The 14,051-nt window shown below is 38.7% G+C and overlaps 1 protein-coding gene across 2 annotated transcripts in view; it reads left to right on the forward strand.

Moving 5' to 3' along the window:
- ZNF292 (zinc finger protein 292) overlaps nt 1-9,575 on the forward strand; it is a 65,319-nt gene extending 55,744 nt beyond the window's left edge. For both annotated transcript variants that reach the window (XM_053287235.1, XM_053287236.1), the window contains one exon: nt 1,514-9,575. In XM_053287235.1, the coding sequence (XP_053143210.1) occupies nt 1,514-8,647 (7,134 nt within the window). In that variant the 3' untranslated portion in view covers nt 8,648-9,575. The remainder of the gene's footprint in view (nt 1-1,513) is intronic.
- Nucleotides 9,576-14,051: the final 4,476 nt, after the last annotated feature.

Below are 14,051 nucleotides of genomic sequence, written 5' to 3' on the forward strand. Positions count from 1 at the left end.
CCTTTACGTGGGTCTGAACTACAATGCAGCTTCTTCCTTGGAACTTGTTCTTTGAGTAGACAGACACACACACACCATCACCACATGCTTTGTCCTCACATTGGTCAGAATAGAACTGACCAGGAAATGCCACTGCTCTTCAGGCATGCCCCAAAGAGGTGACCCAGTGGTCTTCTTTAAGATCGTAATCGTTCGAGAAAGTTCTGATTGTTGGACTGATGTCTGTCATTGTACAGAGAACCACTTGAAGAACAGTATTTGATAAGCAAACTCTGTTAAACTCTGATTTGTCAAAAGTATTTGTTCAGAACACTCTGCAAGGTGTGGTAGCAAATGTTATGTTGCATTGACTTTATTCAGATGAATAAAGAAACAAGGCATCTAGAAAAGAGTTTGAATACAGTGTTTAGCATTTAGTTAGTTAGTTAGTTAGTTGAGTTTTATATCGCCCTTCCAAAATGGCTCAGGGCGGTTTACAATTAAAAACACCATAAAAATCAGTTAACAATTAAAACAAAAATTTAAAAACCATATAAAACAATTAACAATTAAAACAGCATAAAACAGTAATTAAACAATCACAATTTTAAAAAACCCTGAAAAACAGGTTACAACATTAATCGTATCACATATCATAGTCCAGATCACCCCCACATTTCTTCCAACAAAGCTTCTTGTCAGTTTTATGCTTTCATTATATGCAACACATCTAAAGGCTAAGCATTCCTGGGGAAACCTACTTCCCTGGGAGACAGGGGTTTGATGGGCTTGTTTTAGTCCATGCATTGCTTGCTATGCTTCAGTGATGTTGAGATGTCTGTCCCCCACAAGAGCTACTAAAGACATTAATAACAGTTTGAGACAGGGATTTTGCCTTATGATAAATGTTGCTTCTTTGGGATGTAGCTGAATCAAGAACAAAGGTGTAGCTCTGATTTCCCCAGTAGTACAGAACAGTTGTCAATACATATGCGAAACATGGTTAATCTCTAAAATAAAAAGGTTCTTTTCAAAGTACTAATTGAAATAGATTATCATCTATATCACAAATTAGGTACTAGTTTTACTTAGGAACATTGGGTACTTGTGGAAGTAGACAGCAGCAACAAATTAAATAACCTAAATTTTAGAATTTGCCCTTCAAAGATATGTGATTAATGTCAGCAAATTAAATTTTTATCCACAAAATGCAAGAAAGGAGAGTTGTTGCATTTTTGTTCCCTTAGTGTTCAGCTCAAAGGAAAGGATTCTGATATGTTCTAATTCAGTTTATACTATCTGCCGAGCCGTTTCTTCTCTCTTTAAAAGAACAACCCATGAAATATATGTGATTACTGTGGATATTACTAAAATCAATAGCAAGGATTACTTAATTACTTAAAAGCCATTTTTGGAAGGGCGGTATAGAAATCGTATTATTATTATTATTATTATTATTATTATTATTTATTAATATTTACAGTTCAAGAACTTGGTAGTGAAATTGCTCTTTAAAATCTCTCTTGATTTACAGATTGATGCTGCTGGACTTGCAACATGCATTGAATTGTGTGTGAAAGCATTGCGTTTGGAAGCTAGCGAGAATACAGAAGTCAAAATTTCAATTTGCAAGACTATATCTTGCTTATTGCCTGATGACTTGGAAGTTAAACGTGCTTGTCAGCTGAGTGAATTTCTCCTTGAACCTACTGTGGATGCATATTATGCTGTTGAAATGCTGTATAATCAGCCTGACCAGAAATATGATGAAGAAAGCCTTCCAATACCAAATTCATTACGCTGTGAGCTCTTACTTGTATTAAAAACTCAGTGGCCTTTTGACCCAGAATTTTGGGACTGGAAAATGCTAAAACGTCAATGTCTTGCATTAATGGGAGAGGAAGCATCAATTGTATCTTCAATAGATGAACTGAATGACAGTGAAATGCATGAAAAGGTAGAGGAATGCCAAGATGAGAACAAAGAAACTTCAGTGAATGGACTTTCTGGATGCTTTGATGAAGCTACAAACTTACTTAGAGGCATTAGAGATAAAAAGCAGAAAAACAGAGAAATAAAAAAGCTGAGAGAGCGGGGATTCATATCAGCTAGATTCAGGAACTGGCAAGCCTACATGCAATATTGTGTGTTATGTGACAAGGAATTCCTTGGACATAGAATAGTTAGGCATGCACAGAAACACTATAAAGATGGAGTGTACAGTTGCCCAATATGTGCACAAAATTTTAATTCTAAAGAAACTTTTGTTCCTCATGTAACACTACATGTTAAGAAGTCCAGTAAAGAGAGACTGGCTGCAATGAAACCACTGCGAAAATTAGGAAGACCACCAAAAACAGCTACCACTGGCATTAATAGAAAAAACAATGCTGTCGTTAAGCAGGAACAACGGCACATAAAAAAGAATCGTCTTTATGCAGCAGATTTCATTGTTTTTAACGATAATGATGGTTCTGATGATGAAAATTATGAAAAAGATAAGCCTTACATTCCAGATGTAATGCCAGTTCAAAAGCCGCTGCCTGTCAATGAGTTTACCTGCCCCGTGACCTTGTGTAAGAAAGGCTTTAAATACTTTAAAAATTTGATTGCACACGCAAAAGGTCATAAAGACAATGAGGAAGCTAAACGCTTCCTTGAAATGCAAAGCAAAAAAGTAATTTGCCAGTACTGTAGACGACATTTTGTAAGCGTTACCCACCTCAACGATCACTTACAAATGCACTGTGGCAGCAAACCCTATATCTGCATACAGATGAAATGTAAGGCTAGTTTTAACAGCTATGCTGAACTACTGAGTCATAGAAAAGAGCATCCAGTCTTCAGGGCAAGGTGCATGTTTCCTAAATGTGGAAGAGTGTTTTCAGAAGCATATTTGCTATATGATCATGAAGCACAGCACTATAACACCTACACCTGCAAAATTGCAGGCTGTGGAAAAGTTTACCGTTCTCAGAATGAATTAGAAAAACATATTGAAGATCACACTAAACAGTCTGAAAAAATCTTGCAGTCTGATAGTGAGAGTAATTTTTCTCATCCTTTAGAAGCCAATGAGAATGCTGAAGAAATCCACCCAAAAGATGTATTGGTGCCACCATCTGATGATAGCATAAATAACTGTGGCAAAGCAGAAGACTATGTTGCAGATCGGGTCAAAGATGAATTGCTCAACCCTGAGAGACTATCTACTGCACTAGAGGAAACTAACTCTATCTCCCTTGAAAACATGGAGCAACCTATATCTGCTCCCTCCAAGGCAGAATCGGCAATAGTAGCCAGCAGTGTGTTGATGCCTCTTCTTGGCCAAAAAATACGAGAGAACATGGCAAGAAAGGGAAAATTGCCTACTTTGTGCCCTAAAACTGATATTGAGGCACCTGTACTCGAGCAGTTGTGCTCAGCAGATACTTGTAGTGATCTTGCAGTTTTTCAGGACGAAAAAGTGGATGACTGTATCAACCAATCTCAGACAATTTCCATGAATTCAGTTAAACTTGAATCTGAAGTCCTTGAAACAAAAAATTTAGAAAACCAGATACGCCATGTGCCCTTCGCCATGCAAAATCAAGTAGGGTATCAACATTTACTCTCTCCAAAACTTGAAGAGAGCATTAGGACTGCTACTAATCTCTATAACCTGCCTCTGAAGACACTAGAAGGAATTACACTTACGCCAGCCCAGCCTAGCCTAGCTGGGAGCCCAGCTCCTTTTGTTCCAATCATACCACTGGCAGCTCCAGTTCAAAAGTTCACTTGCCAAGTTGAGGGATGTACTAGAATCTACAACTCTGCCCAGAGCATTGGCAAACATATGAAGACAGCACATCCTGATCAATATGCTGCATTTAAAATGCAGCGCAAGAATAAGAAAAGTCGCAAAACATGCAGTTTGCAAAATCTGCCAAATGATAGCAAGATAGTTTTTTTGCCATCAGAAGCATCCACTCCCACTAGTGATGTTTTTCCTCAAGAAGCCAAAATAAACTTAAATTCCAGTTGTACAAGCCAGCTTCAGCAACTGTCTAATGCTCTTTTCCCAACAAGACTGGAAAATCTGACTAATTCATTATTGCCTACTGTGGAAAATGTTCTAAGTGCAGGTCTATCTTCTCATATTAAAAGTGAACCAGAGAATACATTAGGCTCTCACATGGGGACTCTATCTAGTGCAACTTTACCTTCGCAACTGGATGATTTGGAAAAACCAGCTATGCCCTTAAACATTGACAGTGGTTCAGATCCATTTCTTCCTTTGCCGGCAGAAAATGGTCCAATTTCTCTCTTTCCTTCCCCAGCAGATAATGGTCCAAGTTCTGTCTTCTCACAAATAGAGAGCAATACTAATCACTTTTCCTCCCAACTTGAAGGAAATGCTAATTCTGCTTTCCCAAAAGAAGAAAGTGTTGATGTTCTGTTTCCTTCACAAGTGAATGACAATTTTGGTGAAACCACTCCACAGCTCCTGATATCAAAAAGGACAAAAAAAGATCGTAGGCAAGCTCCAGAAGGGAAAGACAGGAAGCCAAAGCATAATAAGCGGGCAAAATGGCCAGCAATTATCAGGGATGGCAAGTTTATTTGTAGTAGATGTTACAGGGTATTTTCCAATCCCAGATCACTTGGTGGTCACTTATCTAAACGGTCCTACTGTAAACCCCTAGATGAATCAGAAATTTCTCCAGAAGCTCTGCAGCTTAATGGACAATCCTCTCTTCTTGCCAGTATGATTCTTTCTTCAAATGCTTTAAGCTTACAGCAGCAACAGGAATCGGCTTTTAATCCAGAGACATGTTTTAAAGAGCCATCATTCCTGCAGCTGCTTGCAACTGAGAATCGTTCAGCTGCTTTTTTACAGAACTTGTTTCCACGGACCAGTATAAGTAACTTCAGTGCAAGTGAGAATGAGGAAGGAAATGAAATTATCAAACAGGCCTTGGAAACTGCAGGCATTCCAAGTACGTTTGATTCTACAGAAATATTACCACATATAGTTACATCAAGTTGTATCACTGGTACGACCCAAATAAATGCAACAGTTCTGCCTAATCCAGGTGTGTCACCTTTGTTACCAACAGTCTGCAACCCAACTACCTTGCTAACAGACCAAAATAGAACATTTAACACCAAAATTTCCTCATTAGATGAATGCAACAGTTTGCCAGTATTTTCAGATGATTTAATACTTAAGACTATTGAAAATGGCTTATGTTCAAACTTGCTTCCTAATTCTGCTTCCACAGTACATAGTTTTGGAAGTAATACTTCACGTGTTTCAGTCATAAGTAGCATCAAACGTTCAGAATCGTGTCGTTTAAATAAAAAAGGGACCAGTGGTTCAAAGAAAAAGAAAAAAACAGCTCCTTCTTTAGTTGTGCCCAACAATTCACAGAAATTAATAGTTAATGATTTAACAGCATTGGGACTTCTAGCCAGAAACATTGAAGGAAATGTGCAAATGTCCACAGAAGACTTTCAGTCAAATGTATTAGCCAACTGTGAATCTCCAGTGTTAATAGAAAAATTTACACAGAAACTGAATAATGTAGACAATGAATTAACTGCCAGTGTCCAAGACAGCTTCAAAACCAATCATAAAACTGATGCAGACATAGCTGCTTTATCAGTGAAAACTGAAAATGGTGACTCACAGATCACTCTTGCTTCCTGCATTCAAGAACACTCTGAATTAGAGGTTTCAGAAGATAATGTCATTGAAAACTTTGAGAAGAGTCTTGAAATAATTAAGACAGCTATGAACTCCCAGATGACTGAAGTAAAAACTGAAATCCAGGAGGTGCCAATTGAGCCATTCCAGAGTCCACAAATCAGTGCTGCTGAGCCTGCTTCAGAAAACCCTTTACAAAATGTAAAACTGTCTGATCCTACTCGGCTCATAGTACATACACAGAATGAAACTCCTGCCAAAAGTAACCCTTCTCAGTCTGAAACCGCTCACAAAGATGATATGCAGATTATGGAAATTTTAGAAGGTTTGAAAAAACTGAAATTAGAAAGTGAAACGTCTAGTAAAGTATTAGATGGCATAATTCATTGTCTTCCAGCTGAAGCATTACTTCCACGGATTCATGTTCCTGTTGCAGCAACTGAGAGCACATCTATGGTTCAGCCATCTTCAGAAACACATACTCCATTTGTTGAAAAAGCCCATAAGCCTTTTATGTGCCAGGCCCCTGGCTGCAACTATAGTGCTATGACAAAGGATGCATTATTTAAACACTACAGCAAAATACATCAATACACTCCAGAAATGATACTGGAAATCAAGAAACACCAGTTGAAGTATGCCCCTTTTAAATGTGTTGTAGCTACCTGTCCAAAAACATTTACAAGAAATTCTAATCTCCGGGCTCACTGTCAGCTGGTACATCACTTTACAACAGAGGAAATGGTGAAATTAAAACTAAAAAGACCCTATGGAAGAAGATCTCAAAGCAAAACTGCAGGCTCATTACCAAGACCGATTGAGCTAAGAAGTATCCCACGCATGTTAATGGAAAGCAAAAATGAATCACGGTTGACTGAACAACTTGAAGTAAAGAGAGAAATAAGCATAGAACCTACGAACGTTCTAGAAAGAGTGATGCCGGAAAGTGCCAATAACATTCCTGAAAAATTAGAAAAGCCCCCTGAAATAGTTCAGATTCCTCTAGAACTTCCTAATATAACTACACTTAATAATGTGCAAGTACAATCAAAAGTACGCAAGATTAGAAGGCACAGAAAAGAAAAAGAAGAAAGAAAACACAAAAAAACAGTACGCAAAACCCTGGAATTCCCTACTAGTTATAGTCCCTACAGACCTTACCGATGTGTGCATCAAGGTTGCTTTGCAGCATTTACAATACAACAGAATTTGATTCTTCATTATCAGGCTGTGCATAAATCTGATCTGCCATCATTTCCTGTGGAGGCAGAAGAAGAAAGTGAGCCAAATAAGGAAGATGACTGTAGTAAAGAAGAGAATTGTGATGAAACAGAAACTAGTATAACTGTAAAAGAATTTCGGTGTGAGGTAAGAAATTGCTCTAGGATATTTCAAGAAGTCACTAGTCTTATTCAGCACTATATGAAACTTCATGAGATGACCCCTGAGGAAATTGGGAGCCTGAAGTCAGCCGTGGATGTTGTTGGAAGATTCCCCTGTGATCAGTCTGAATGTAAATTGTCCTTTACAACATATGTTAGTTACATTATTCATCTTGAGACAGATCATGGAATAAAGATAAAGCAAAACAAAACAGAGGATGGTATGTACAAGTGTGATTGTGAAGGTTGTGATCGTATATATGCAACAAGGTCTAATCTGCTTAGGCATATTTTTAATAAACATAATGACAGACATAAAGACCATCTAATAAGACCTAGACGGTTCCTGACACCAGGTCAAGAAAATATTTCAATCAAGGCTAACCAGGTAAAAAATATGAAAACGAACCATAAAGGACTAAAATATAGGACAGGGAAAACTGGAAACAAAATATCAATTAGGACCAAGCGAAAGAGAGCTATTACTACAGAAAAAAAATCAAAACTGGGACAAATTCATGAAAATAAGGCTTATTCTTTGAAGCGTGGAAAGTATGTATTTTCAATAAAGGCTAGAATTGATGCTTTAGCTGAATGTACAAGCAGACTTGTTACACAATATCCGTGTATGATAAAAGGCTGTTCATCAGTTGTCACAAGTGAGAATAATATAATCAGGCACTATAAATGTCACAAATTGTCTAAAGCGTTTACATCGCAACACAGGAATCTCCTGATTGTCTCAAACAAGCATGCAGATTCATCAGAGAAAGAAGCAGCTTCAAATGAGGCAATTGAGGATAAAACATGTGATGTAAAAGAATTGCAACCAGATTTGTCAGAGACCTGTGAGGTCTTGAGAGCCTCTACACCAGTGACACAGAATGAACCTCAAAAAGATGAGAAGGATGAAGTGGATGAACTTGCAGAACTGTTTATTACCAAACTCATTAATGAGGACCTCACAAATGCAGAGAACCAGGCAAAGTCTGCTTCTGATGTTCCCAGTGAAGGTCAAGAAACCAGTGTTTGCACTTCAGAAAAGCAAAGCATAATTGGGAATCTAAAAAGAGCAAGCAAAGAGAAAAATCCCCCTCAGAGTAAAAAGAGAAAGGTTGAGAAGCAAGAAGAAATCCTGGCTGTTGAACTGAGTAGTGTGCGCAGAGAGGAGGAAACTGCTGTTGCTGTTCAAACGGCTGAAGAGCAGCCTACAGTTTTTGATTGGAGTTCATTTAAGCCTATGGGATTTGAAGTATCTTTTCTCAAGTTCCTTGAGGAGTCGGCCGTGAAGCAAAAGAAAAATACAGAGAGGGGCTCTCATAGCTGTGGAACCAGAAAAAGTTCTCATTCACACTCAAGGAAATCTAATGAAAAGAACTCTTTTACAAGAACACGATCATGTTCTGAAACTGAAACCCATGTACAGTTTGCTAATGCATCACAATTTCAGTGTAGTGGTACTGTAAAAATAGTTCTAGACAAGACTTTTAAAGATTGCACTGAGCTTGTGTTGAAACAGCTTCAGGAAATGAAACCTATTGTCAGTCTGGTAAAAGTTGATGGACATAGGGAGGCAAATCTAAAGGTTACAAAATAATTGGGTAATATGAGTGAACTCTTTGTGCTGATTAGTGTCTGAACATGACCTGTACTACTTTTTTTTTTATTTTGAGTAGGAAGCCATCAAGCATGATACTATTTCTAAAGGTTTTCTGTTGGAGTGATTAAACCTAGCAAAATCATGACAGTTGTCATGTAAATTTCTTTGTTTTTATCCCTATGGGACTTGAGGAACAGAATCATTGTTTCAGTTTTGTAAATAATTGATCAAAACCTCAATTTTTTAATCAATTTTTTTTCTTTCCATGACTGAAATATTTGTGAATTGTCTGTGGTATCTTTCACTGGGTCACTGCTCATATATAACAGTACTTTTATTTGTAGATACGTTTTTGTATATATTTATTATTGTAAATCATTTGCTGCCATCAGCAGTCTGTAAGTCTGAAATATTAAATGACACATTTATATTCAGAATTTTAATTTGTAACTAAGTGATCCAGTTTTTAAAAATGTTCTTTTAATCTTAAACTTTTTTGAAGTAAATACTAGGTAAGTCTACCATATCCAGTTTATTTTGCATAATATGTGTGTACAGGAGAGAAACTTGATCAGATCACACTTAATTGGTTTAAAACATACTACTCGGTTGTCTTTGTAACTTGAAACATCCAGTATCTTTGGATGGTATCCATATGTAGTTAACTCAGACTTTTTCTTGCAACTGCACTTGCATTGCTTTTTAATTGGATCAAAACTCTTCCGCTTCCATAATATAATGGAAATGTAAATTTTAAATAGTTTGCTGACACTGAAGATTTAAACAACATTTTGGTATTGAATAACCCATCGTGAATGTGATAGAAAATTAGTAGTGTGGAGCAGTGTATATATTTTCAGGTGGTGATTTGTGAAGTAGCCCAGTATTGCCTTAAATAAAATCACATTTCATTTCTTGTTTTATACATGTTATCTTAAAGGTCCTTTTTGTTTCTATAATTTAGACTGGTATTTAGAGTAACTCCTAAAACACTGCTTTGGAAACAATCCTTTGTAAGGAATTAATTTTTAAAGTACTAATTTTTTTAACTCCTAGTATATACCAAGATGGTATATATGTGAAAAATGTAATGTTCACAACAGCTTTAGAAACTAAATGGAGTTTTTTGAATAAGAAATTAAGATTGTGCTCTTGAGAAAGCATTGTGATTTCTGTCTTAATAGATGTGATTATAGAAAACTAGGTTTCTTCTGCCTTTTTACAAGTAGAATTTCTTGTATCGTTTAAGTTGATAGTATGTACATGCAATGAAGGATATTAAACTGGATGGGTTGTATCCTAAGTGGCATTACCCCAACAGCACCTGTGTAGCAATATTTCTACCCCTTCCTCCCTACACTTCCCAAAAATCCTCTCCTCGGGTCAGGGGACCCATGAAAGCAATTTGAGGTGTGGCACCATGGGGCTGTAGTGAGAGGGGGAATCCCTAGAAACAGCATAGTGGCATCTTGGAGTGAAACTACTTGTGAGAGGTGCTTTTGCCCTGTTTCTGGGAATTTCCCCCTTTCACTGCAGCCCCCATGTCACATGCCATGCCATTCCTGAGGATACACCAAGGCCCAGGAGTGGCTTTTTAGGGGACACAAGTAGCTGCCCTAGGGAATGGCATGGGCCAGGGTTTCTTAACCTTGGGTGTCCCGTTCCCCCCCCCCCCGATGATGTTGGACTACAACTCCCATCATCCCCTGATACGGCCTTTGTGGCTGAGGATGATGGGAGTTGTAGTCCAAAAAATATCTGGAGGCCCAAAGTTAAGAAACCTTGGCATGGGCAATATCACTTACATGTGCTGTTGTGCTTACACTACTTAGGGTACAATCTATTTAACCCATCAAGTTAGTGTGGCAGGGAGGTTCAGGCAGAGGGAATTGTTCCCTCTATCCTTATGTCTACACTGCCTAGTGACTTTGGGGCCCTTCTAGCATATTGTTCCCCAGCAGCAGAGCGTGGATATGGTATGATGCTATCAGCTTGCTGTTTGGATTGGTGTAGCATCAACTATTCACTTTCCTTTACTCTGTGCTAGGCTGGGCAAGTCTCACTAACAAAACTAGGATTTCTACAGGGCGTGGATGCCTTTCCTGACCAAAAGTTCTCCCTCCAAATAGTAGCTTCTATGGCTTCATCGTGCGTGGCATAAAAAAGAAAACACAGTTGAATCAGAATTGTGTGTGTGTGTACATGTACGTACGTAGCACCCAAATTATGCACAGCTTCATTTTCATACAGAAATATGTTCCTAATATAAACAAACTGGTAATCTGCATTGTAATGTACCAGATGCATTTTTATAAACTGCTAGACATTAGTAAGCCTATAGAAGATGAATTGCCTGATCCATTTCTCTTCTATTGACCTGCCCTCCCTTGCCAGTTCAGTATTCCAATATTAAATATTTCACTTAATTATTTAACATGTTTCTGTTTTATACCTTAGATAAGTGAACACACGCACTAAATTGATAAACCTCTTTTATCTCTTTAAAAAATTTTATTGAAGGAACAAATAACATAATGGGTGTCTCTTTCCCCCATTTCCCCACCTCTTTCTCTGAATAATTGTTCCTGTGAAGGGATGTTCTCTCAGTACCAGTTGTCACTCTTTTCTCATTCTTTCTTCACAGAAATGCTTGAAACAATGGAGACAAAGTGAAAGATAGGAACATATAAGTTAAGAAGAACACATCTGCACAGGGAAGGAGACTAGTTCACCTGCTTTTCTGTCCCTCTTTCAAGCCATTTTATGCTGTATGACCTAGAAAGGGGGCATGGGACAATCTTCCTCTAAAGTGCACCACAGGCCCTTTCAGTGGGACAAGTAGAACTAGCCTGCAGCCCTGGTAGGCCCCTTTTTGCAGTGCAGCTAGACATTAAGTAACTGTTGAAGGATGGTTTGTAGAAGAAAATAATTTTCATCTATTTATAACTTATCAAATTGTACACTGCCCCCAACTTCTGTCTCTGGGTGGCTTACAGCAACAGAAAACAAAACAGAAATTAAAACCTTAAAGTTTTAAACTACAAATCTATTAAAAAGCTTGGGTGAATAAGCACGTTTTTAAAGACTTTTTAAAAAGTTGTCAGACATGGGGAGGCTCTTAGTGCAGCAGGGAGTGCATTCCAGAGTGTCGGGGCAGCAACAGAGAAGGCTCATCCCTGTGTAGCTACCAGACAAGCTGGTGGCAAATGCAGATGATCTCAATGGGTGATGGGGCTCATAGTGAAGAAGACGTTCTCTTAAATACCCTGGGCCTAAGCTGTTCAGGGCTTTATAGATTATAACCAGCACCTTGTATTGTGCACAGAAACCTTTTGGTAGCCAGTGTAGTTCTCAGTATAGGAGTAATATGGTCTCTTCACAGTGACCCAGAGACCAACCTGGCTGCCTCATTCTGTACCAGCTGCAGTTTCTGGCTACGCACAAAGGCAGCCCCATATAGAGCACACTGCAGTAGTCAAGTCTGGAGGTGACCAGCATCTGTACTACCATTCTGGGGTATTTTATCTCAAGAAATGGACGCAGCTGGCATTTTGGCTGAAACTAATAGAAAGCAGCTATCTGGCCACTACCTCAACCTGAGACACCAGGGGAAAGATTGGATCCAGAAGTATTCCCAGACTGCGTACCTATTCCTACTGGGGAAGTGTGACTCTATCCAGAACTGGCAGATCAAAATTGTCCCCTCAGTTCCGACCCCACATAATGTACCTTTGTCTCAGTTTATCCTTCATCCAGCCCATCACTGCCTCCTAGCATGCATTTAGAGAGGTTATGCCTTCTCCAGATGTTGACATGGAGAAACAGATTTGGCTGTCAGTATACTGATAACAGTGTGCATCAAATATCCTGATGATCTCTCCCAGTGGTTTCATATAGATATTGAAAAGCACTGGAGACAATATAGAGCTCTGAAGGGTGCCATATAAAAATTCACATTCTGAAGAACAATGGTCTCCAAGTAACACCATCTGGAATCTGCCCAGGAGATAGGAGTGGAACCAATGCAAAGCAGTGCCTCCGACTCCCAACCCTCTCAGATGGTCAAGAATGATACTATGGTCAATAGTATTGAAAGCCAAACAAGATAGTTTTTCATAGGTTTGTTTTCCCAGGAAAATGCGAAGCTTAGACTGGAGCTGAATCCTGCTTTTTTGTGTCATTTGTATGTTCCTTTGGGGCCAGAAGGGATTTTTTAATATGAAGAAAAAAATTAATAAAATAGGGCTTAGCTATTGGAGACTACAGGGCTAAATCTGTCTTTGTGACGACTACCAGTTTCTGTCCCAGTTGTCAACCTAGAAGAGCTGCACACAATACAAGGATATGGTGACTGTCTCAAGGGGACTGGCTGGCAGTTTGCATTGGAGGGAGGGAATGGGACCTGACCCGCCACTTGGTGGTCCTAGAAGACTACTACTGGTCAGTGCCATCAAAGGAATTGGGAAGAGTGGGATACATTCTTGATTGATAATGTAAACCGCTTTAGATGTTTATGAAATGTGTATTCCTGAAATATGTATTTAATACACATTTTTCCTTGATGAAAAGTGTTAAAATATCAGTGGTGCACCAAATTGGGGGTGTGATAAGATACTGTACTTTTAGATAATTATAAGAATGATCTTCCTCAGAGTGAAAAATGATCTATTCTCTGTTTCCAACAATAACTAGCTGGATGGCTGTGGGAGTCAAATGACACATTATGTTAAATCAGTCTGCAAGTGTAGACATTGTGGAACTGGAAAAGGTGCAGAAAAGGGCAACCAAGATGATCCTTATGAGGCAAGGCTACAATACCTGGGCCTTTTTAGTTTAGAAAAAGACTGAAAGGAAACCTATTAGAGGTATATAAAATAATGCATGGTATGGAGAAAGTTGATAAAAAAAATTCAAAACTTTTTCATACAATGCATAATCAACCCATGGAGTTCTCTATCACATGATGGCCAGCATTTTGGATGGCTTTAAGAGGGGCTTATATAAATTCACAGAGGACAGGTCTATCAGTGGCTACTAGTCAGAGCTATAGGCCACCTCCAGCCTCAGAGGCAAGATGACTCTAAATACCAGTATAGGGGAGTAGTAGTAGGAGAGATGGCATGCCCTCAGCTCTTGCCTGTGGGCTTCCCAGAGGCATCTGGTGGGCTACTTTGTGAAACAGGATGCTGGGCTATATAGGCCTTGGGCCTGATCCAGCAGGGCTGTTCTTAGTTCTTAAGTGCCCCTTTGTAACAAAGCAGCTGATGGTGTGGGCTGATGAACTGACATGGATCAGTACTATGAAGATAGGGTTTAAACACTTCCTCTGTAACACCTTTCTGTCTAACCTTTCCTGTTACAATTAATTTCCAGCACACCACAGTGTCAGACTGGATCAGGT

The sequence above is a fragment of the Hemicordylus capensis genome, chromosome 1 (assembly GCF_027244095.1).
Source record: "Hemicordylus capensis ecotype Gifberg chromosome 1, rHemCap1.1.pri, whole genome shotgun sequence".
Taxonomy (NCBI): domain Eukaryota; kingdom Metazoa; phylum Chordata; class Lepidosauria; order Squamata; family Cordylidae; genus Hemicordylus; species Hemicordylus capensis.